Source organism: Daphnia pulicaria, chromosome 10 (assembly GCF_021234035.1).
Source record: "Daphnia pulicaria isolate SC F1-1A chromosome 10, SC_F0-13Bv2, whole genome shotgun sequence".
Lineage (NCBI taxonomy): Eukaryota > Metazoa > Arthropoda > Branchiopoda > Diplostraca > Daphniidae > Daphnia > Daphnia pulicaria.
The window spans coordinates 1,323,604-1,348,503 of record NC_060922.1 but is presented as its reverse complement, the minus strand read 5'-3'; the positions used below and the strand labels follow the sequence as shown (position 1 = coordinate 1,348,503).

The window sequence follows — 24,900 nt, the reverse complement described above, 5'->3', positions numbered from 1 at the left end:
TAAAGTGATTCGGCAAATTTGAAATTTAAGGCTAGATTTCCTGTTTATAAACATGTAAAAATTTTACATTCAGAAACCATACAGTATCGTAACGAAAACAAAAACTTTTTTTTACTTAACTTCCACAAAGGAAAATGCCGCAGTACATTAAACATTAAACAATTGTAATTTTTGTGTTTCGTGTACAGTTTCTGAGATAATTTTCACTTGACAAACTTTGACATTTTGACGGAGACAAGTATGCAATATACTATCAAAAATATTTTCAAGGAAGGGAGATATTTCTCACAAAACATGTTAAAGTGGTTTTCAAAGGTTCTCTTTATTGCCGACTTCCTATTCTTGGAACGGCGCCACTACTTTCCGGGGGATCCGGTTCATCCTCGGTACGCCAAGCGGAAATTTTCAGTGAGACGCGGTTGAGCACAACAGGTTCGGGATCATCCAAAGCAGCCTGCACTGCATCCTTATCAAAAAAAGTAATGGCAACTGAGCGGCTAAGGCCTTGGTTGACATTTTCCTCGACCTCCATAACTCGGCCATATACACTGAACTTATCTCTGATGGCTTCCAGTCTGACACTCATTCCGATCCGTTTTACAAAAAGTCGCGTCCTTTTTTACAATCTCTTTAACCTGGCGAAGTTCTTCTTCAACTTCCCTCTTCTGGAGGTTTTTGAGTCGCAAATGCTTTTCGAAAGCAGCCGAAAGTTTTCTGATTACCTCAGCATCCTCTTGGTTCAAATAACGGTTGTCAGCCTTAAACTTTTTCGGCGAGGGTTCCATCACGAGTTAACAGGACGAGTCAACCCGAGAGACATAAATAACTCGAAAAATAATAAATACTCGCGAATTCACTCCGCCACCTGGTGGACACAATTTTAGTCACCTAATGATAGGTGACAGATGGCGACGAAGATGGTGAATGAAAAAAGTTAAATGATTATAAAAGCATGAAGTACAGTACAGAGTACAGACTGATAAAAGTACAAAAAAATGAAAAATATAAAATTAAGAAAATATCTTATGTTATGTAATCTTATGAGAAGCATAAAGCTTCACTGATTAGTCCTTCAAAACCACTTTTTAAAATATAAAAGAATCAACACTTGGCAAGGCTTCCCAACTTATAATATAAGTCTAGTTCGAGGGGTCGCCGACTCTTTTTTCCGTGGTTCACTCGTTGGAAAAAATGGGAAAAGAGTTTGGAAAATTTGGGAAAAATGGGAAAAATTTGGGAAAATTTGGGAAAAATGGGAAAAATTGGGAAAAAATTGGGAAAAAATGGGAAAAAATGGGAAAAATTGGGAAAAAATGGGAAAAAATATTTTCCCTTGGTTCACTTCCAAAAAGAGTCGGCGACCCCTCGGTCTAGTTCAACCTCATGGAAATTTAATTTTAAAACACACAATTATAGTAGATGTGTGTAATGTAATGTAACACAGTCGGAGATCAGATTTTTTAAAAAGTGCAGTCGACAACACATGACCCACCCATGGACTACTTAAGCTAGAGGACGGGTCACTTCGTCAATTCCTATGTCGGCTACCATTTTTTTTTGTTACTGAAATCAATAGAGCTTTAGAAATGAGCTATAGTTTATTAAATTATCCCTATGCGGCAAATATTTAATTTCGATGAAATTCTAATTAGAAATTGACGGAGGTGCTCGTTAGTTGTCGCTGCCTAGCGGTGATTGTTGGTTTACCACTCTATGATTCTCTGGTTTTGTTTTGGTTTGGTTTGATTAGGTGCGTCTGCTATCTGTGATTCTCTGGTGATTCTCTGGATTCTGTTTGTTTCTAAAAACCATAGTTTAGAATTCTTAGCGCTAGGTGGAGACAACCAATGAGCACCTCTCCCGTTCCCCTCAAAATTTAAGCGCAAATATCTTTTTTTTTAATATCTTCACAAGAAAGGAGCTTTGGAGACTTAGAATAGCTTTTTAAATCTCTATCGATTGACCCTTCTTAAAAAAATATGATTAAAAATTCACCCGACAAGCTATAACACGGCGGGATAGGACGTGAGTCTCGTCCTCTAGCTTTAGTAGTCCATGACCCACCTCTGAGAGACCTACAGATCCATCCGCACTTTAGTGCAATAAACCAAAAGAGTTAAAAAGCAAAATATGGACATTGGAAATTTGGATTAACCTACCTTGTTTATGTAGCACTGTAGCAGAAGTGAATAGGAAAGTAGTCATTGACAAAAAGTGAAAAACTAACTTATTCGAACCATGTTTTCAAACATTCAAGTTACAAAATTGACTTTCTTGTCTCGCTTCGCTCTTGTTAATCAAAACCGCATGTGTCATGTTTCTCCCACCAGTCAAGGGAGTCATCACTTGTTAAAAGACGAAGTTCACTTGGATCGTTGCGAGGGAGATAATTCTGGAATTGCAGTTATTTCATTGAACCGTCCGAAAGCCAAAAATGCCATCAGCGCCCGCTTTTTGCACTTATTCACAGAAGCAATAGAATCTTTGAAACATGATAAAACTGTAAGAGCTGTTGTAGTGCGCAGTGTTGTTCCAGGCATTTTCTGTGCTGGAGCTGATCTGAAAGAACGAGCGAAAATGGCACCATCAGATGTTGGACCATTTGTGAGCAAACTGAGAGCAATGGTTTCTGGTCTGACATCTCTACCTGCTCCAGTTATTGCTGCATTGGATGGAGCTGCAATGGGAGGTGGATTGGAGATTGCTCTAGCTTGTGACCTGAGAATTGCAGCTTCTTCTACAAAGATGGGACTAGTAGAAGCCAAACTTGCTATATTACCTGGTTATATATTCTATATATATTAAAATAATACTATCAATTTATTATAATTTTATTTATTTGGATTCCAATAGGAGCTGGTGGAAGCCAGAGATTACCTCGTTTAATTGGTATTCCTTTGGCCAAGGAGCTCATTTTTACTGGACGTGTCATCGATGGAAAAGATGCGCATAAAATTGGATTGGTTAATCACGTCGTTGACCAGAACCAAGACGGTGACGCAGCTTATCATCGGGCAGTAGAATTGGCTGAAGAAATCTCTCGTAATGGACCAGTAGCAGTACGTATGGCTAAATTAGCGATCAATTATGGATCAGAAGTGGATCTCGCCACTGGGTTGGCGTTTGAAGAAACCTGCTACGCTCAAGTAATTCCCACCAAAGATCGTTTGGAAGGATTACAAGCCTTCAAGGAAAAAAGAACGCCCAAGTACTTGGGTGAATAAACATGAGTAATTACCCAGGTGTTTTTTAAGTTGTAAATTCTAATAGTTACCAATGAATAAATAATCCAAGATGGTAATTTAATTGTATTTCGGGATCGAATTACAAGGCTTGTGCGAATCTTTTTGTTGGGACTCGAATGAGGGGTTACAATGGTTTGCTGCAAAAGAAAGGGCAAGGCCAGAAATAAAAAGGACGGCTCGCTACAGTAAAACGTGGTAGTAACAATTTTCACGTTCTAAAGGCATAATTTTATCTAAAAAAATCGTAGGTTAGCGGCAGATAATAGTAGAAATTGTACAGTAACATGAAAGAGTTGACAACACGACTTGTCTGTTCACGATGAGATTTTAAGTGGTTGAAAAAGTAAAGATGCTTGATGATTTGTAGTTTTGGCACTTGACACGCATGAGATATTAAACTACAAACCCAACCAACGTACACATGTTATGCGAAGCTTTTGGAATTGATTGAATCCAGTAGTTACGACTGCCCAGGATAGTTAAAAAAATTTACCACTCGAAACATGGGTCATATTTAGACGAATTAGACGATCGATATAAGTAAAACTTTTGAAAAAAAAAAAAAAACAAGAAAAAAACCCAGATGTCTACTGTTTGCCACCATACGTGGGATTTTTGAACGTAGACGTCGCTTGCTTATAGATAGGATTTTCTCCCTAATAAGAAAAACAATACAGTTTAATCAAATTTGCAATACATTTTCATAAAGAATGCTATCCTTACCGTATCCCATTTGGCCATTTGTCTCTCCTTTTCAAAACGAGCAAATTCTCTTCTGTCGTGAATAACGGTAAAAAGCTTCCATAGCAAAAGAAGTGCAAAACCAATTGCTACAACAGCTCCGATAACTCCAAGAATAATACCGAGAATATTAAGAACTGGTGGGCATTCTTTGGTCTTTTGAACTCGAACAACAAATTCTGCTTCGTCGTCATAGCCGTACACAAAAGTCACACGGCAATCGTCGTCATCGTAAAACCAACACTGTCTATCTGACGGGAACTCCTCTAAAAAATGTATCGATTTATAAATTGTTATCGTATTTTCTTTGAAGGAAAAGTTATGTTCGTACCTTTAACAACATCAACTTCAACGGGTGTGAACGAGCAGTTAGCACACTCCTCTTTGGTTAGTTTACCAGATTCAAATACTTGACACTGAATACACGGGGTATATTCCGGGCATTTACTTGGGCAAGTCTAGAATGGGGGGGGGGGGGGTGAATCAAAGAGAAAATAAGTTAAGACAAGTTTAGGATTTACTGATAACGGTTCATACTGGGCATTCCTCGCAGTATTTGCCAGAGTATCGGCCACCGTCTTCCTCAAAACATTGGCATTCACCACAAACACAGTCTCCTTTACCAGAACAAATTTCGCCTTTTTCTGTGTAATACAAAGCGCAATTAAAGACACGATTTCGTTGGGTTAAATTTCTTCGAAACTTACGTGGTGGAATGCAAGTGTCAATGCTATCTCTGCATGAACAGTCAGAACCCTTCCAACCAGGTTTGCAAACACATTTTCCACACTCACATGTTCCATGATCTGATCCAGCGCAAGGTAGCCCATTGTAATAATCGCAAGAAAAGTTATCGCACTCACAAAATTGACCCGTGATAATCTGGAAAGAATCAATGAATCAGTTTGTAAACAAAACAAATTGTGGTTAATTTATCTCTACCTCCGTTGGGTTGGGGCGGGTGTGACATTCACACACGCCACAGACACAGGTTCCTCTATCGTTACAAAGGATATCAGTAGTGTTGTCAGAACGGCATGAAGCTTCGTGATCTCCAAGAACTGCCGTGTTCGAGTCACATTCACAGAAACGACCAGAGTGAGAGTCATCGCAGTGGCAGATACCGCACTTCAAATCTCCTCCGCCGTTGCACTGGTCCGCATTACTAATGTACCCCTGCAATAAAAACAATGTCACGCTGAAGTTGTTTCAGTTGTGAAAATGACTCACCAAATTGCCGGGCCGCTCGCAATCACAATCACACAACATGTGAAGATCAACAACTAGCGATTCGTTAATACCGACGGGATAGATTTGGAAAAGCTGGTGCCATTCTTTCGGGTCAACCGGACATCCGGACAACTAAAAAAAAATGCAAGATTAACAAAAAGACATTTGCAATCCTTGGTTTGCTGTTTTACCTCAATCCTAGCCGTAAAATTTACGACAGTGCCAACTTTCAGCCCATCGCACTTGTTGGTCTGAACCATCGGCCCGTTACCCAAGCAGTTGGAAAAATAAGTCACTTTGACTGCGCCCGTGGCATTATCTTTCATTTCGACAGATGAGGTGATTTTCTAAAATCAACAATGAATAGAGTAAATAACAATGTCTTTAAATAAAGATGGAAACTCTTTGTTTAGTGTAAAACTTATCAAGATAAAAACATTTTCATGCCGGACAAGTCACTTTCTACCAACAACATATTGACTTTTGTTACAATGGGATATACTATCAGTGAAAATAGTACTTACATTGTATTGTTCTTGGACAAGTTCGACAACATTAGACGAATCGTTGGATAGCACACCACAGCTAGCTCCTTCAACATGTTTGTTCAATTGATCGTAAATGTGGTATTGTTCTTTTGTGACAGCAAAGATCAAGTTGACTGTGAAAATCAATGACGGTGTTAATGTTACTAATATTACAAGATATAACAGAGAAAAAAGGGAAAATATACCTGAGCTCTCTTTAACTTTTTGATTGATTTGTGAGACAGATGGGTAATCCTGAGTTGTTGAGTGGGTGTAGCCGCCGTCATTGTTTAAATGGCACAAACCGTCATTTGGTTTCACAATACCACCAAGCTGAAAGAATACAGAGCATTAAAATCTGATAAAAAAACAACCAATCAAGAATAAAACATTGCAAATACTTTGCCATCGCCGGCGTAATGGAAGCTGGCATCAGTTGAGAAAACCAAAAGACGACGAGCGCGGTCTCTCCATCCGATGCGGTCTTTGCAAACAATAGCTTGCATGATAGCATCGAAACCACCTTCTGGTGCATCCAAGTTACCCGATACGGCAGCTTTCCTCACTTGGCTCTATAGCATTATTAAAAAGGAAAACGATTATAAAGTGGACCGGGATAAGTGAAGCACATCAAGGAAAGCTACAACCCAATAGAAAAACCAGCAGACAATGTGTAAAAGAAGCCTAGAAGTTAAAGTGTGGCAAATCAGTTGATTAGAAATAGATTAAACATAAAATAAGTGAGTTTGAAGAGAGCTAAATGCATGCGTGAGATAGAACAACAAATAAAAGAGAGAAAATAGCAGGAGTTAGTGTGTTTTTTTGTTTTTTTTCGGTTGTTGGGAGTTGGGTCATGTAGCTGTTGTCTATTGTAACGTCGCGCGCATTAAGTGATATTTTTAAGCTTATAGGCTAACCAGTAAAATGGTCGAAAACCAAAAAATTCTTTTAAAAACTGAATTGGATCAATCCGTAGACGATCGCTGTCCGTATTTGTCAACACGCTCGTTTGGTTCGCGAAATTTTGGAAATACTGCATAATAATAATAATAGCACACTAGAACAAAAGCTATGGCCACTAAGCTTGCAAGCACAATTTTTTGTAAAGGCTACAGAATTACTAAGTCTATGGGTCAGTTAAAAAAAAAGGCACGCTCAAAAACTAATCGCAAAATTTAGTAATGGTTTTTCTTTTTGATTTTCTTTTCTTTTCAAAAAAAAAGGGGGGAAAGCTTTCTGGAGGGAAAAATTCCTGTCCGGATTCTTGCCTCAAACCGAAAAGTATCTTTGCTGAGTGGCATGGAATTGTAGAATCCGTACGGTGCGGCACATCCGTCGCACGGCGCCAATAAACTATAGATCGAAGATGGTTTGGGTACAGGGATGATGTAGAGAAAGAGAAATGGGAAAACAATTCAGATTAGGTAGGAGAAAGAGGTATAACCGTCAACAACTAAGAACTAAAAACGAAAAGAAAAAGTAGACTTGCATAACACCCTCTCATCCCACATGGAAACTACGAAATTTGAACCCAGAGTAGTGCACCAGTAGATAGTTGCGCACAGATCTCTGTTTAGGGCAACAGGATCTGGGAAACTAAAAATCTTGACCAACTTACTGAAAACATTGTGGAGTTCAGACTGAGAGGCATATGATTCTTGAAACCATAAGGTGCTTTGCAGCCATCACACGGCTCTAATAACCTATTAGTGTGAATATGGCCACCCAAGAGGAACTTTGAATATTGTTGTTCATCAAAAACTAATTTTACTCTGAACTTAACTAATTTTTATGCAAATAATTGAAACAACGCATAGACGAATCGTTTGATGGATCACTTACTTAGCGGGAACAGTGCTGACGTAGGGCATCACAACTTTGTCTACAAAAGATCCAAAACCAAGCCTGAAATTGGAAGTGATGCTTTGCATTCTCTCGGCAAGAAGGTTTCCCAATTCTGACAGTTTGTCTTTGTCATCTTCCATGGATTTGGATAAATCCATGAGGTAGTAGAGATCCACAGGGTAATCCTCTGCTTGAGCATATTGCATGTGCATATCATATGCTTCATCTGTTTTAAAACAAAAATGGGAATGATGTAGCTCTTTCCTAACCATGTGACTTACAGACCATATGTGACTTACTGATTCTTAGTTTAAGTGATACACGCTGAGGTTTGATTTGCACAGCATCTTTTCCCTCTGTGCCTTCCAAATCAATTCCTGACTTGGCTTTAGACAAAGCCAAGTCTAAGATTGCCCTGAATTCTGAATCAGGGTTGACAATGTCTTCAAGTCTGCATTGTCCGGCAAGCGGACCTTCTATGTACTTGTTTTGTTGATTACATCTTGGTAATCTACCACCTTCAGCAGCACCAAAATCCTGAAAAATGAAAACCATGAATCAAAATGTTTGTGTTACTGTATGGAATTTAAATTTAGTTACATGTTGGGCACACCAGGCACAGGTTGGTGTACGAATACATTCACTACAGTTGAGTTTGGAAACACAAGGGTTGGAGTCGGCACCAACTCCTCGTTGTTGTGCAGCAGCATAATTGAGGCCAAGCACCAGCCCAGCCACTAGGGGAAGTATGCACCAGCTAGCTAGTCTGAACCTCATTCCTGCATATGAATTGAATAAAAAAAGTTAGGGTCAACTATGTCTGTCACAGCTGAAAATTTTGTCGTAAAGAGCCATATTCCATTAGTGACTGGAAAGCGCACGTTATAAAAAGCGAGAAGGTAAAAATAAAAACCACACCAAAGGAAGTTCTTGACAAAAGTCAACCTAAAAATAGCTTTAAAACACTCAAGACCCTCTTGCATATATTGCTCAAGAACGAACCGAGGCAAGTTTACCTGAAAGAAAACACAGCAGTTTTATAGGTTGTCCGGGTGAATTCAATGTTCTATTTTTTAGCTGAGGGACTCACAAAACTAAAAGACAAAAGGACCAATATAAAAGGCGATGGGAAAATAACAGATGAGGGTGTGTGTGACTGTGACTGTGTTCGCCGAGCGTGTAACCCAACACCAGCAGAACACACAGCAGTGAGTGTTGTTGGTGTTGAGTCAAAATAAAAGCGGCCTCAACTTCTTTCACAGCTCTTGCTGGAAAGGGAGGAGAAAAAGGGGGGGTTTAAACAAATGAAATACATCTGGTTCCTGATAAAGGTCTAACATCCGGTAGTACATGAATATGTTCAAGTACTTGAGAGGTCTGAAAATATTCACCTGGAAAAAGAAAAGCTGGCAAACGCGTATAGCATTACCTTCCCAAAAAAGACTATATAAAAGATAAACATCCTAACGTATACCCTCTAGGAATAGACAATGAATCATGGTTAAAGGGAATAAGGGCTGACATCTAAGGGCGTGAATGGCTTTGGGAGGCTTTCGCCCGTCGAGCAAATCGTTAAGGCAGGCGGAGGGAAAACAAGCTAGAAGAATTTTCTGAGCAACGCCCAAACGTTCCCCTTCAAAATATATAGTAGTGGATTCCGTGGCTGTACATCCAAATAAGGACTCGGACGCGCCGACTCTTTTCTACAATACCAGTCGACAAGAACGATCGAATCTTTTTGACCGGATATAAAATATGTGACCATACCTGATGATGACGTTGTCGGGCTGACAAATAATAACGACGGAAAATTCACTCAAATAATGTACAAGAAGATGTGTTACTTTCGAGTATAATGTTTCAGACCATCGAACTGAACACGAACCAATTTCACACAGACGAGCGCTCGCGTTACTAGCGGCACTATACCACCTGAGAGCACACACACAGACTGGATGAATTAATAAGAAACGTGAATACATGCCGAGCCGAGTTCCGCCGCCACCTCGTGACGTACGCATACACTATGACGCATTGAGCAATCGTCGGCGTGACTCACGCACGAGAGTGAATATCCGGAATCGACGCGTGGTTAAATTTCAAAGAATTGTGAAAGTATGCGAAAATTTTGGCAAACTATTTATCCGGAAATAAAATTAAAAAATAGACGGAATTTTCTGAGTCATATTTGATTAAGTTTTATTTTACAGCACAGAATAATCAAACAGTTTAGAAGGGAACACACTTCTAAAAATTTCACAGGATAAATATACAAATATGTCACCGAAGAAACATTTAGAATGGTCCAAGTGCTCAAGGGGGAATTCAAAATAATAATGAAAAATAAAGTACGGGGAGTACAAAATGAACGCCATTTTATATGTAAAAAAAAAATAAAAAAAGAAACTTATTATCCATCAACATGTTCAACACTTTTATGTCGGGGGGAAAGGGGGTGATTATGCTACAGAATAGGAGATTTTTGCCTATATCCACATTGATATCCCATAATACAAAATTTTCCAAATTTATACTGATCGGCACACGACGAAAATATATATATAATTATGTAAACAACGTTGACAGAAAATGATTGTTTCTTTTCAGTTCTAGAAATAAGAGCACTGGACCTGGTCCCAATAATCGCCGAGGCTTTCTCGCACTATTGGTCTTTTTTGCAAAATATTTTTCCGACAAAGTTCAAGTGCAAAAAATTTCAAGATAAACAAATTCACTCATATCTTTTGAGCAAAGAAAGGTGGATTGGACACGAGACATAATTTCAAATTTGAACAAAAAAAAAACGCACATAAAACGGTCGACTTTTTTTTATATGGAAAATTACACAATCTATTTACACGGGTCAGCAGCTCGAGGAGAATACAATTTCAGTCAGTGTCATTCATTTTTTGTTTAAACTAAAAAAAAAGAAAATTGAAAAAAAAAAAAGCTATTTTCTGATTATCATTTGTTCTTTTTTTAGCGGAAGTTTCTCGCGAACAAAAAAAAAACAACAAACACTTTGAATGGAGGAGAACCCTGAGAACATGGCTGTATACTTTTGTCACCACCTTTAGATCTTGTTTTACTTTTTTAATCTTATCTATTTTTTTGCAATTTTTTGTTTAGTTTGTAAATTAGAACCTTTAAAAAAAAATGAAATAAAAAAGCCTCAATGAATTGTGGGGGAAAAGTTGGGGACCGGATTTTACAAGTTTCCTCGCGGTGAGTCACGAAAACCACTGACTTAAAAACATAAAAGGGTTTGAGCGGAATTCGAAAAATGGGTTTCTTTTCAATTTTTTTTTTCTTTTTTTTTTTTCTTTTTTCTTTTACACTGAGGCAAACGACCGTCATGGCACAGTTTGAACTTGTCTGTTGTTTTTTAAATGAAATAATTAAGGCACAACACCGAAAGATGTTTTCCCATTGGAGAGCGACGATGAATTTGGAACCGTGTGCTGCTGCGACACTTTGGAGCCGGCGTTATTATGCGGATGGGAGAAAGCGGTGGGGGTGATTTTGCGGGAACCAGATGGCGGTTTACCGAGTTCCGTGACGGCGTACAATCCAGAGACGGGATGTTTACGACTGGGAGAGACCACATAAGAGTTCTTGACTGATTTGAACGCCGGAAGATTCAGAGCTTTGGCGATCTTGCCGTCCTCGGCGATGATGGAACCCGGTCCGGTGGCAATGGCCACGGCTGCCTTTTGCAATTGCTGCAATTTGGCCTCGATGGCGCTGTTGGAATTTGGAGGAGGCAAGGGAGGTGGAGGGGCGTTGCTTTTCTCTCCGTTGACAGCTGGATCACCTTGTCCGACGTTCCAGTTGTTGCCGTCAACGTGCCAAGAGGTCGGTCGAGATTGGGACGCTTGCTGGACCGCGGCGACGGGATTCCGTCTAGGGGTGGTCAAAGCAGGTCTCCGACAGGGAGACGATTCCGCCTGACTCATCGACACGGAAGCCGGATGGCGGGGCATCACGTACGCATGCGATGACTGTCCATTCACTTGTCCGCCTGGTTTAGGTGGCGGTTGGCCAGTTGTTTTACCTTGGGCGGCTTCAATCGGTGTGGGAGGAAGAGGCATGCTCTGAATGTTCGACACGGACTGTTGTTGTTGCTGCTGTTGTTGTTGCTGTTGCATTTGTTGAGACTGTTGCTGCAATTGCTGTTGCTGTAACTGTTGTTGCTGTAATTGGTGTTGCTGCTGCTGCAGTTGTTGCTGTTGTTGTTGACCCATGGGAGGTTTCCGTTTAGCCTGGTTCAAGAGAGTCGTGTCGTTGCACAGTGCAGATATCAGAGGCAGATCTAAATTACGACTCTTTTCTCTCAGTGTCTTGATGTCCAGTGGCGTCTTTTGTCCAGGCAATTTACCACCCTCGGAAGGACAGGTGGAGTCGGTGGCGATAGAAGGAGCACCAGACGAACAGGTGGATCCTGGGGCCGACGGTGTGTCGAGACTCTGCTTACGATAGGGCGGAGGAGGAGGCAGTAAGCCTCTGGCTTCTTGATGACGGGCAATGGCCGAGCTGAGTGTCGTGACTTGCGGGAGATCGTAGGTCAAAATGCTCTCCTCGGAATGAACGCGAGAAAGGGCGGGCAGAGGAGCCATGGGTTTGCATCTGAGGGCGGCCCCGGCGTGTTGGATGGCCGCTCCTATGGGCTCGTAGCTGCCCGTCATGCTGTGTGAAGAAGAAGCCGAGTAGCAGCCGCTGGCCGAGTACGCAGCGCTAGGGTTAGATGAGTGGCTGCTGGCCAACGACTGGCACGACAAGTACTTGCTCGGGTAAGGAACATAAGCCATGGGGACTTGGGCGGAATAGTTCGACGAGTAGTTGGATGTCGAGTAAGAGCTGGAATAGTTGCCGCTCGACAAACTTTGATTGGAAGCATAATGGACGGACGCCGGCCGGGCTCCAGCTCCTTGGTGATGAGAACTGTACCCATACCCAAGGTGTTGCAGGGGCGGATGGCTAGCTGGAGTGGTCCCACTCAACACTATTCCACCCGTGCTGGAAACTGGAGGCAGATGGACGTTGGGCATCGGGGAAGATCGGTACACGGATGAGGCGCCGGATTTGGTGGAAGGAGCCCGGTAAGGAGGCGGCGGAGGCAGATAGGCTCCGTCGCCCATCAGCATCATTTGTCCCTGGTCGCTGTACGTGCTACTGGCGGCCGAGGAAATGAAGGAAGCCGCTTCTTTCACGTCCAGGTATTCTTGTTGGCTGAGAGACGGATCCTTGTGCGGATAGATGACGTAGTCGACGTCCGAGTACAATTGCGCCTTGAACTGTTCGATCTGACTCTGCGTCACTTGATTGGTGTACACTGTGGCGAAACTGGCCTTGCTGCTACTGTTGACGCCATTGCTACCGCCGCCATTGCCTGGATACTGCGGAGGAGGTGGAATGCCGAGATGGTATTGCTCATAGGGAACTGAGGCTCCTCCGGTGACCGTTCCGTTCACCTGCTGGACAATCTGAGCCGAGGCCGATTGCTGTTGAGCGCCAGATGGAATGGGATGCTGAGGTCGTCGCGAAAGCGTATTGGTGGCGTGGATGTCCAGGTAGTTGTTTTTACCAATGACGGGAGCCACTTGAACGCCGCTGCTGCCGGCCACCGAGACCGCCACTTCTGGATCGGTGGTGATGACCCCGTACAAACTGCTGCTGCCGTTCGTCTTGGTGTCGATGAGACTGTCCTCGGCGTAGACGGCGTGGCTGTTGCTCGGGACAATCCGGTGGGAATCCGAAACCGCCTCTAAGGATCGAGCGCTACTGGCCATGCTGTTGAGACTGTGCTTCGAGACCAACGACGACACGGACTGCTGGCTCAAATGGAGGCCCAGATTGGCTGTCGTCAACGGAGCCTGCACTTGCAGATGGATCGGGTAGGGCGGAGGAGGTGGTGGTGGTTCGAAAGCGTCCGTCTGTTGACAAGAAGAGTATCCAGCTGGCGGTGGAACGTATTGGCAGCAAGTCAATCCGGCCGATGAGGACGAACCATCCATCGATTGAAACTGGGCTTGGATTTGAGCAGGATGATAACTCTGCTGTTGCTGCTGCTGCTGCTGCTGCTGTTGTTGCTGGTTGTACAAGGGATGTTGACGGATGTCGTAAGGAGGTGGTGGAATGAGGTGCTGGGCCGGAGTGGCGAAACTTGGTTGCGTGGCAGGGGCAGTCGACGCGGTATGAGCTTGAAGGATGCTGATAGTCGGTCGAGTGGTGATGAAACGGGCAGCCGCTTCTGAGGCTGCAGCAGCAGCTGCTGCGGCCGCCGCCGAAGCTGCCGCCGACATGGGTCTCGTCAATCCCATCATCTGGGAGCTGGAGCACGAGCTGGCCGAGTAGGTGGTCGAGGCCACATCGTCAACCATTTTGCAGTTGACGCCGTGGCGCAGCGACAGTTGATTGACGCAGGCCACAGTGACTTGACCGCCATTTTTGGGCTGCATCGGCTCCATGAAAACGTAGCTGTTGGGGACCATGACTACATTATTGTCCTGCATCCGCGGGCAAAGCGGCGGCAGGGTGACGTAATCACTGTCGGAATCCAGCGTGTTGCTGACGGTGCTGCGACGCGGATACGTTCCGGTGTTGGGCACGGCGCTGGTGACGGTGAAATCCAATTTTGGACTGGCGCACATTGCGGCCGCCGCCGCCACCGCCGCCGATGACGTCGAAGCCGATGAAGAAGAATCGGCGGCCGGACCACTTTGAACCGAGTAGTCGACGGCCGATCCGCAGTCGTCGGAAGCCACGCTGACTTTGGCACTGCGAAGCGATCGAAGTGATCCGCCGTTGCTCAACGCCGACACGGTGGCGGCTAGCGGAGTGTTAGCCATTTCCGGCGCCGGAATTAGCGGGTGCGGTGGAGCCGAACCCCCCAATGACGAATCGACGCTGCTGACGTGACTGTGGAAATAACTCTGACAGTCGGAGAGAGTGGAATCCTGCGTCGTGTGGTCAACACTGACGCACAGGCTGCTGCTCTCTGACGGATCTTTGGCGTGGTGGAGGTGATGGTGGTGGTGATTGACGTGGTGGTTGTGGTGGTGGTGGTGATGATGATGATCCGGAAGATCTTCGTGTCCCCGATGGTGGTGATGGCGGTGGTGTTGCTGAGATTGGGAGCCACTACAACAGACGATGCCCATCCGGCAGTCGGTGCACAAAACACCGGCCGGACATTTCTCGCCATTGGTCGAACCCGTTTCACTTATGTCATCGTCGCAGGAGTACCAATATTGGTTCTCTTCTTCCATTCCGGAATTGTGAGGCTGGTTGTTGTGGTCGCCAGGACCTGCCGCTCCGTTGCCGTTGCTGGACTGGCAGCCAACCATTTCCGATCGACGCTGGTTCTCTTCCGCAGCTGATTGCAGCCGCATGGAAGCGATTCCATCGGTGACGTCGACGCTGTTCAACCTCAGCCAAGATGCCGAACTGTTGTTGGAGGTGGTAGGTGTGACCCTATCCGAGGAGGGATTCAAATCGCATCCGGGCCAGCCGTTGGTCGTCGACGGAGAGATTCGTGATTTGGAGCGCGAACTCGAATGGATCGTGGAGGCGCTGTGCTGGGATGAGGAGCTGTGCAGACTTCCGGTACGCGACATTTCGCTGGAAGTCGGCAAAGTGGCGGAAGCACTTGATGTCTGTGCTGTGGACGTGGCCGCCTTGTTACTGGAACGCCCGACTCTGGCCAAACGGGCGCCCAATCCAGCCAAACGTCGAGGTAACGTCGTGCTGCTGCTGCTGCTGCTCTGTTGGCTGTTGTTGCCACTCGTCTGCGCTGCCGGCCTGAGTTGCTGCTGCATTGCGGCCGATTCGGCCTCGTTGCGCCGTTCCAGCTCGGCCGGCAGGGAATCGCACGAGTCGCGGAGGTGGGCCAGGGCCAGAGATTCGAGCGAAGGGGCGGCGGCAGGTGAGGGTCGAGTCCGTTCATCCAAGTCCAGTTCGTCTTCACTTTCGTCGACACTCTGAACTTTATCCGAAACGATTCCCGACGTCGTGTTGGACGACGTGCTGCTGATGACGGAAATGCGTTGGTCACCGTGAGCCTGGCTCCCGCCACCACGTCCCTTGGACAAGGAACCGTATCCCCGCAAGCTGAGTCTGTCTGGTCGTTCCAGGCTACTCCCTGGATCGCACCATCCGCCCATTTCGACGGCCGTTCCTTCGCCCATGGATTCTTGGTAATGTCGATTAGCTATTCGAAAATAAGACAAATCCAAAAATGGTCACGTGCGTCATTTGGTTTTTGATTGATTGAGTTACCTTCTTCTTCGAGTTTACGAAGTTCAGCCAACTTTGGCTGCATGGCCATGCTGAATTGATGCGTCACTCTGCACAGGTACAGCAAATGTTTGGACTTGTCATCGCTGCTCGTGTAGTAGGTGAACTTGCGGCTTTCAGGACATCCAACAGCTCGGATTTCAAACTTTTTCCTCTGTAACAAAGAAGAAAAAATCAAAGGAATAAGAATTTGTGTGTGTAAAGAAAAAGGTGGTGGTGGGGGGGGGGGGGGGAGCACACCTGCGCCCTTATTTAGCCCACCCTCCTTATTTTTACTTATTTCCACTTCAAATGAATTCCACCCTTCTCCCCCAATTGAGAAAAAAAAGAATTATTCCAGATCGAAAATATTTTTAATCCTGATGATAATAATAATACGCTGTGTGTGTGTCTGTGTCGTCCGAAAAATAAAGCCGAGGGGTTATTTTCACATTTTGTTAAAAGAAAAATTCTTTCTCCCTTCTGGATAGACTGGATCCACCCATTCCTTTTTCTCCTCCTTCTGTATATCATTAGTATGCAGCACGCGAGGCAGCCCGTTAACGACTTCACCCTTTTTCTTCTTCTTCTTTTATTCTTCCGAGTCTTCCAGAGTTCCAGGTAGAAATGTGGAAGACGAAGAAGAAGAAAGAAAGAAAGAAAGAAAAAAAGGAGAGCCGAGGGGGATGAAAAAAGAATACGATTTCTCCCTCCTCCTCTTTTACACAGACACACATATCCCCGCTGGCTGGATGCTTTTGTTGTAAAAGAAGAAGGAGAGAGGTAGCCCTCCTGCTGTTATTGCTGCTGCTGCTACTTCTTCTTCTTCTCCTTATTATTATTATTATTTGCCTTCCCAAGGCCACCACGCAAGGGGGACTCTTGTATGTGTGCTTGCTACGTGAGGGAAGCCCGCCAGACCCTTGTGAGGAATGCAATAACAATAACAACAACATCCACCCTCCATCCCTTCCAGCCCATTCCGACTCTTCCCCTCCATCTCTGATTGATCTGCCAGGAGAGAGAGAGGGGGGGGGGAGTAGGTGGTTTAGCCCTCAAGCACAACACATCACGGTAGGAACTGTTGAAGTTCCATCAACCCCAGACGTACACAGACCAAATTTCAAGAGGGGAAAAGGTATTTTTCTCAAACTTATTGTCGTCTCGGTTTTTACCTCGAAACAAAGTTTGCCGATGTTGGGCCACTGGAACGTGGCCCGGACCGTCTTGGTGAAACTGTCTTCCTCCTGAAAGAATTAAAAAATTTTTAATAAATTGATTGGGATAACAAGAAGAAGACTAGCGGTTAAATGGTATTTTTACCTCATAGATGTCGATGCCTCTGCCGCAAATACCGAGCCAGACAGTTCCGGTGTGCGGTTGGTCGTGGAGTTGCTGCTGGATGGTTGGGTTCTCGTTGGCCGAACACGGTCGTTGAGACGCCGTCCGATCCAACGGCGTCCGACTGTTGGAGTTGGAGTCATCGGTGGAGGAAGAAGACGAAGGAAGTCCGCCGAGAACCGATTCAATTTTACCGTCCAACTTGTGTTGAGTTTTGGTGGGGCGGTCGAGCGTGACGCTGGCCCCGCGATCGGACAAGCGGCTATCACATCCGGCCCGTTCCGCACTCCGCAATCGGTGGGCATTATTATGACTACTACTACTACTGCTGCCGCTGTGGGCATGGTGTTGTTGTTGCTGCTGCTGCTGCTGTTGCTGTTGCTGCAGCTGCAGTTGCTGTTGGTTGTGATCGTCCGATTTCTTGGAACTGCGCAACCGGTAGAGATGGAGACCGTAATGAGTGTGACCGCTGGACGCTTCCTTAATGTAAAGAAGTTGGGCCGAACCCGTCGACAGACAACGATGATCCCGATGCATGGCCGGCATGTTTTGCACCACATAGTCGACTCCCACTCTCTCCAAAATCTATTTTTTTTTTCATGAATAAATTTAAAAAAGAAAAACACATTAATGAGCTATTCTTCTTCTTCTGTGGATGATTTCAAGGAAAAATAGGGGAACACAAAAAAAAAAACTGGCCCGACGGGATAAGTCTCAATGAAATGCACAAACACACATATATATATATATTTATCAGTTTTGGACTTTGGGATAAGAGGAGCAACGCCCATGTGTTCTCTCTCTCTCCCGTCTCTCATTCTGGAACAAACATCAATCAGCCGAATGAGGAAAAAGAAATAAATAAAAACACACGAGACCCAAGTCTTGTGCATATGCAAACTGGAAACACAACCAAAAATTCCGCTACCAGCTGATTCTACAAGCAGGCTCTACACACACACACACAAAGAGAGCCACAGACAGTCGCAATTAACTATTCAGAAACCGGTAGTTAACTACTACTACTACCACCAGGCACACACATAGATATATACAGTTGTGTGAGTGTGTGTGTAGATATATACTGAATAATGCAACGCACGGCCTAGACGGCCGGCCCAAAAGCGTGTTTCTCATTTTCTACTTTATTTTTCGTGTAGGCGACTAGAATTTTCGATTTTCTAACACGAGAAGGTAAAAAAGAAAAAAAGGCATTTTCATCATTTTCTTTTTGGCTTTTTTTTTTTGGTTTACCCATTGGGGGAAATAGAGTTGCGTGTCAAAGTAAGCGGCCCGATGGCGTTCAGGGTCGTAGTCGCCCAATTCGGCCTGAAGGGCCAGAGCTGCTAGCCGGAAGAAACTCTCCTCCGTGGCCGGTTGGCCGTGTCGGAGCACATTCTCGCGAAGTTGGTAGTAATAATGCTGACGCGTCACTCGATCCCTGCAAGGTAATTTAAATAACACAAAACAAAAAAAAACAAAATTAAATTCATCGTCATCATAATCTTACGCTGCCCGTAAACGGCAACGTCTCTCATTCAAAAAATGACGCCATCATACCTGATGAGGAGGTGACTGTCGACGTAGAATTTGACGCGGAAGTAGAGCACCAAAAGTGGATGGCCGGCATTGTTCAAACCCTAAACAACAACAACCAAGACAACAGTTTAAGAATCAAATGTCGCACGTGTGAAATTGTCCAAACTCGAGAATGTTTAAAAAACGGAGAGTGTCGGTGGTGCGACCCAAATCCCGTTCCGTAGGACGGGACTTGAATTTTAGTAATAAATAGTTTAGCTGCTACTATTCTTTTTTTTCTTTCCCCCCACTTGGCACAATCATCCAACCAGCTCTGATTGCAACAACTTTCCTCGCCGTAAGCTCAGAAGAAGAAGAAGAAGAGTCGAAAGCAGCAGGCTCATTTAGAAAACTACCCCGCTGTCAGCTATGTGAACAGTGTGTCTGGAATGTCCGTCTACTCTTTTTTTTTTTGACAAACAAAACAACATGTTTCTCTGCGTTCGGGAAAAAAAAAGAGAGAGAGAGAGCATCCGGCGGTGAGGTTTCATCATCAACCCCTCTCTCATCAGCATACCTGATGAAGGTACCTGACGGCATTCCACTATGCAGTTATTTACCAGTTCCAGTGGTTTACGGTTTGTTTTTTGTTTGGCTTCTTCTTCAACAACAACAAGCTGGTCTAACGAAGTAAATGAAATGAGAAGAAAAGGGAGGGAACTCGTCGAAAAAGTCACACACACACATTCCCCAATAGTCACGACGACGAAAAGAAGAAGAAAAAAAACCCGCCCATCCAGCTTTGGAAATGAGGGTTTGGCACTTTTGGCACGAGTTTGTTACGTGTGTGCCTGCCCCATCCCGCGCGTTTATGCCACAGAGAGAGAGAGAGAGAGAGAGAGAGAGAGAGCCCAAATTTGGATGCAAGAGAAAAAAGCTGAGCTCTCTTATTTTCTTTCGTGAATCGCCCGAGGCGTATCACGATTTTTTTCTTCCTTGGCTTCTCTCCGTTTGTTCGTTCGTCTTCCAAACTTTTCCCTTCGTGAACAGCATCTGCATTCCATTTGGCGATCGAAAATGTCTGCGGTTTTTTATATGTATGCCCAAGGGGGGAGCTTGGAGGGTCCCTACGCCGAAGGATTTTTCTTCTGTATCCATGGGTGCATCAAAGTCTCTCTTCTCTCTCTCTATATATATATATACCACCCTGGGCTCCTTCCACGGAAAGAAAAGGAAAGATAACAAATGATGAGACAAAAGAGGACCGGTTGCTTTCTCTCTGCTTCGCTCGCTACCCGTTTTACACCAACGCCATTGGTTCGCCTCGGTTCCATCATTATCTTCTTATTCTTTGGCTTTTCTTTCTCAGACAAACAACGCAGCGAATAGACCAGATGATGGTGGCGTTCCAATTGAGAGACACGGGGGATCATCATCTCGTCAAAAAAATTCCATCGATCCTCCCAACCCCAAAAAAATGTTTCATCTGCGTGTCTACTAGAAGTCTAGTATATACATATACTAGTTCTATACTATAGTACTAGTAGCAGTCGGAAAAAAAAAAAAAAAACTTACGCTAGCGTGCGACGATTTCCAGCCCTTGGGCGCGTACTTTCCCAGCTTGTTCTCCGGATCCACAAACAGGTATTCACCGTCTGGCAAACAGAAAAGAAACAAAACATTATTGATAATTGCATGTGACAAGGAAAAAGATGAAGGAAGAAGAAAACACACACACAGATGGTATTTGACCCAGGTCTTTTTTCTTCTTTTCTCGGCGACCTTCTGCTTCCAGGAATGTGTGTGTGTGTGTAGAAGAAAGAAGAAAGAGAAAGATGGAAGGTTGACATTATTAACATCCATCATTCCTCATGTTGGTGGTCAAAAGATAAGAAAAAGAGAAGGAGCTGCCGTGTTACGCTCGATTTAAAGGAGACAGAAGAGAGAATGATGAAGAACCCCCCTCCTTCCATCTTCTTCTTCTTCTTTCTCCCTTTCAAGCACCACCTGGAAGACGGGGGGAGGGAGAAAAGATGGCCAGAGGATGATATGAAAAGAATAGAAAAAGGAGAACTCGTGAACGACGACCCCAAAGCCCCCAATCGATGGAGGATCATTTGCAAGCTTAAATAGCACACACCTATTCCTCCCACCGATCCGTCATGAAACCAGCCGGAAGGGCTGGTTGGCACAACAACAACAACCAGAAAAGAAAAAAATCCATTCAAAAACTTCGATGCGTGTGTGTGTGTAACCAAGACATTCACAATCCGCCATCTTTTTATTTCTTCAGCCCAATTAACTTTTTTCTTTTAGGAATCTTCATTTTATTCTGACCATTTTCTAATGGCGATGAAGGATCTCTCGGCATGACGGAAAAGACTCACGGTCGTAAAAAAAACATGGCGATGACGAAAACCCCCCACGAAAAAATGGCGTCACGTCCATTAAGAAACCGCAAAAGGATCGGAATTTTTATATTTTGACATTCAATCTATCTCTCGTTTTCTTTTCCTCCTTCAAAATCTTAAATATATTTCAAAGTCTAAGTGGTTCTATTATTTTACAACCGTTTCCCCCCACCACCCAGTCTACCCACCTCTCCTACTACAACCCACTTGAAAAACGACATATGGTCATGGTGTATATAACCTTCGTTCGATACAGTGTTGCCAAGGACAAACGATTGTCGAGTTATTTTTCCTCGTTGAAAAGAAAATTGAAAATTGAAAAGGAAAAAAAAAAAAGAAATCTTACCGATTTGAATGGCTAAGCCAAAGATGTCGGTGCTTTTCATGCCCAGTGAAGACATGTGCCGAGCGACGGCGGAGTACAGCTCCTTTCCTTTACTTTTCACCTGTCAAACGTGGATAATAATAACGAGAAAAATGAATAGAGGTCTCCGAATCGAATCAGAATCGAATTTGATACACAGGCCAGATGAATGAACATTCCACAAACGTGACCTTAAAAGGACACGATGAGACCCATCACGTTAGTTTCGGGGGGTTCATTCAACCAGACGAGAAGTAGATGGACCGATCCGCATCTGTCAATATCGTGAGGAGGTCGATGGCCCCCTCACACTACTGACTACACCCGCATCAAACACAAACAAACAACAAACAAAGACCCTGCTCTTTTTATTATTATTATACCTCGACATCAAATTGGAGCGTCTCGCCGGTGAGGAGCCGAACGGCGACATAGCGTCGAGCCGACGGCAGGAGAGGTCCAATGAGTGAATGGGCCGATCCGGAGAAGGCGGATGCCGGTCCACCACCACCACCGCTGGTGGTGGCGGGAGTTGGCGTGGCCGTTGAAGAATTGAGCGAGGATTGAGGCCCGCCGTGTGTAGTAATAACATTGTGATTCTCTGAAATGGTTGCATTATTGCTTGTTGAATGGCTGCCATTCGCCGAAAAGGAAGAGCCGCCGCCGCCGGCCGATAAAGAATACGAATGAAGGGTCGATGAACATGGCAGCGACGTATGAAGATGATTGGCAGCGCCGGTATTGCTGTACAAATGCTGCAAACTGTTGCCATTGTTGACCGTGGTTGGACCAGTTTGAACGGCAGCAGCAGCAGCAGAGACAGATGATACGGCAATCGGCGCTGGATCGGGTACGGCTGTTTGGGCGGCGGCGGGACGTAAGAGCACCGGTGGGTGGCGCATCGCGGGTGGGACGACCGACAAGATTTCAAGGGCCTCGCCCGCCCTTATCTCCCTCCCTGTGAGTAACAACACAAACAATTCAAGAATTTAGAAATGATATGACACACACAAAACACGCAACATAAGGACATTCCACACGATCCAATAGCTCCAGTTTGGTATACCAACGTCTAGACCGTCGATTGCAAAGCTCTCTAAAGACTCTGTATGTATACCTACACACACACACACACACACACACATATCACTGATGGTTATCTCTCGGCCATCATTATCCACACGATAGGGTTTCATTCCTACCAATCTCTACACACTGGAGGGAATTTTTCTCATCAAAATCTTTTAATTGGACCAGCAGAGAGAGACCCCGTATTATTAAGGCGGCCAGGTATTAGCGAGCCAAAGAATAATCAGGCAGTCACGAACAGCTCTCTCTCTCCAACATTTGCCGTGTGTGTGAAAGGTTTGACACAATTACACGTTGGCGGCCGCATTCCTGTCGTAACGGTACAGAACCTAGGCGCCAAAGCTATGATGGAACATTTCTTTTTTCCTCTATTTTTTAATATTCTTGGTGTGGTCTTTTTATATCAGAGAGAAGAAAGAAGGGGAACAAGGGGGCAGCAACAACAACAGTTTCCATGCTATTGTTTACCTTAAGGAGGACCGTCAATGTGGATTCGGTTACGATTAGAAACCGCGACTTCCGTCCAAAAAAAAACAGAAACATTCTTGTGCGAGCTGGTAGAAAATGCACACAAAGGCGTATCATATTTTGTATCGAAGGGGGGAGTTTTTTCTATATGAAAATTAACGAGTAGTAGAGAAATACGTAGCTAATTGTTTTACGGGGGTTGGGGGTTTCTTTTCTTTGTCGGTGATTTCCTTCACATCAAAGTTTCTTTGATAATTAGCCCCCTATTCGTCAAAAATCTCCTACACCTTCCGGTTCAATAGATAAACGAGATTTCTGTTCACATACGGGAAACAATCCGTCATTGACACTAAAAAAAGACAATATGAGATGACTCAGCCGGAAGTCCGGTTTGACAATGGACACGTATGATTTGTTTTATGGGGGAGAAGGAATTTTCCTTGTTTTTTTCTGGATCATCATTTGGGGAATAGAAGAATTTCTTTCCCCAACAGCATCCTCCCAAGAGAATAACAAAAAGGGCCTCTGACCAGCAGAAGAGGAGAAAGACCAAAAAGAGAAGTTAAGGACGCGCGCAGTCTTCCCCCCGCTGGCATTCTTGTGCATGCATAATTCAATGACTTTTTGGGGAACTCAACACACACACACACACACACATGCCTTCCGGCCAATTCCGCCACCAAAAGAGAGCCTCTTCTTCTTTCTCTACTATATAGCCTACTTCATCAGCCTTCTTTTTTTGGGTGGCGTTTATTTTTATAGCCTGGCGACCTCTTAAAAAGATTCACGACACAAAATGTTGCTGGGTACAAACTTCCATTTTTTCGCCAAACTTTTTTTTTTGGGGGGGTAATTCGGCAGAGCCATCTGGTGAGGGGCTAATCAGCAGGTGGCAACCGAAGGGTAAAGAAAAAGAAACCCAAAGAAAACGTTGGAGGGGGGTTTTCAACACATTCCATTGAACCCCCCCCCCTCTCTCTTTTAGGTTAGCCCTCCGGGGGTTAAATGAAAATGGATTCTTCTTCTTTTTTAGCGAAACGAAAAAATGCCGACACACACACACACACGACATAGTCGTGTTATTTGGTAGTGGAATTTCATCAATTAATTTTTACCTGTCGTGGTGGGTAGCGTTACATGGCTCGCCCCGTGCTATCCGCATGTTCACGTTGGACGTCCCATCCAGTGGCAAAATCGAAAGAAAGGAATTCCGATTTGGTAACTTGCCCCAAAACACACACACACACACACGTTACACACACACTCACAAAACAAACCACTTAAAGAGAAACACTTGGAAAAGATTTTGAAACTCGCACAGAGAAACACACACAACTGGCGTTTTAATTTCCCGCCTGAAAAAGTGATCCGATAAACTTTGTGTGTTTGTGTGTTTAGGAAACAACTGATTTCGTGGCGTGTCTAGCAGATATATAAATATTATATATATCCTGGAAACGGTTTTTCTGGGGGGGGAAAAAACAAGCAGCAGCAGTTGGCCCCAATTCACAGGAATGTTGTCGAGCCGATACTTAATTTTATCCTTGATATCGCAATTTCAGTAGACAAAGTCAGAGTAATCCGTTGTTTTCTGTTTGTTATTTTTGAAACGTATTTTCGTGTGTCACACACAAAATGGCAGACACTCACTGATGCACAAGAAACGTTTTTGTTGTCGAATTTTCTGAAATAAAATAGCAGCAGCACAAGATACATAAACGAGTCGTGCTCGCGCGGTACACACGGCACGACACTCGGCTCTAACGGTCGAAGAGACACTGAGACCCTGGCGAACGGCTATAGGGGCACCACCGCCGCCATGGTGCAGCACTTACCTAGGGAAGGCC

The 24,900-nt window shown here is 44.4% G+C and overlaps 3 protein-coding genes across 6 annotated transcripts; 1 reads left to right on the top strand and 2 right to left on the bottom strand.

Annotated features, from left to right (window-relative positions):
* The first annotated feature begins 2,081 nt into the window (after positions 1–2,081).
* Positions 2,082–3,810, top strand: LOC124314201 (methylglutaconyl-CoA hydratase, mitochondrial-like). The gene is made up of 2 exons (XM_046779335.1): positions 2,082–2,782; positions 2,854–3,810. The coding sequence occupies exons 1-2, from the start codon at positions 2,239–2,241 to the stop codon at positions 3,222–3,224; spliced, it is 915 nt and encodes a 304-aa protein (XP_046635291.1). The 5' UTR covers positions 2,082–2,238; the 3' UTR covers positions 3,225–3,810.
* On the bottom strand, positions 3,291–9,545 carry LOC124314005 (integrin beta-PS-like). 3 transcript variants are annotated; one of them, XM_046778948.1, is made up of 16 exons: positions 9,356–9,545; positions 8,189–8,367; positions 7,888–8,125; positions 7,586–7,814; positions 7,362–7,446; positions 6,145–6,315; positions 5,950–6,076; positions 5,741–5,877; positions 5,408–5,563; positions 5,217–5,348; positions 4,929–5,162; positions 4,694–4,868; positions 4,524–4,630; positions 4,318–4,444; positions 3,969–4,252; positions 3,291–3,901 (listed from the first exon to the last, which is right to left on the bottom strand). In XM_046778948.1, the coding sequence occupies exons 2-16, from the start codon at positions 8,363–8,365 to the stop codon at positions 3,833–3,835; spliced, it is 2,448 nt and encodes an 815-aa protein (XP_046634904.1). In that variant the 5' UTR covers positions 8,366–8,367; positions 9,356–9,545; the 3' UTR covers positions 3,291–3,832. The 3 variants fall into 3 exon arrangements, with proteins under 3 accessions (XP_046634904.1, XP_046634902.1, XP_046634903.1); XM_046778946.1 differs by lacking the exon at positions 9,356–9,545 and adding an exon at positions 8,605–8,786; XM_046778947.1 differs by lacking the exons at positions 7,362–7,446; positions 9,356–9,545 and adding exons at positions 7,012–7,096; positions 8,605–8,786.
* Positions 6,373–24,840, bottom strand: LOC124313937 (protein expanded-like). 2 transcript variants are annotated; one of them, XM_046778795.1, is made up of 11 exons: positions 24,169–24,840; positions 21,880–22,454; positions 21,479–21,578; positions 20,297–20,376; positions 18,764–18,843; positions 18,458–18,644; positions 17,186–17,788; positions 17,038–17,109; positions 15,866–16,037; positions 10,951–15,797; positions 6,373–6,383 (listed from the first exon to the last, which is right to left on the bottom strand). In XM_046778795.1, the coding sequence occupies exons 2-10, from the start codon at positions 22,396–22,398 to the stop codon at positions 10,987–10,989; spliced, it is 6,624 nt and encodes a 2,207-aa protein (XP_046634751.1). In that variant the 5' UTR covers positions 22,399–22,454; positions 24,169–24,840; the 3' UTR covers positions 6,373–6,383; positions 10,951–10,986. The 2 variants fall into 2 exon arrangements, with proteins under 2 accessions (XP_046634751.1, XP_046634750.1); XM_046778794.1 differs by lacking the exon at positions 6,373–6,383 and having other exon boundaries at positions 9,771–15,797.
* Positions 24,841–24,900: the final 60 nt, after the last annotated feature.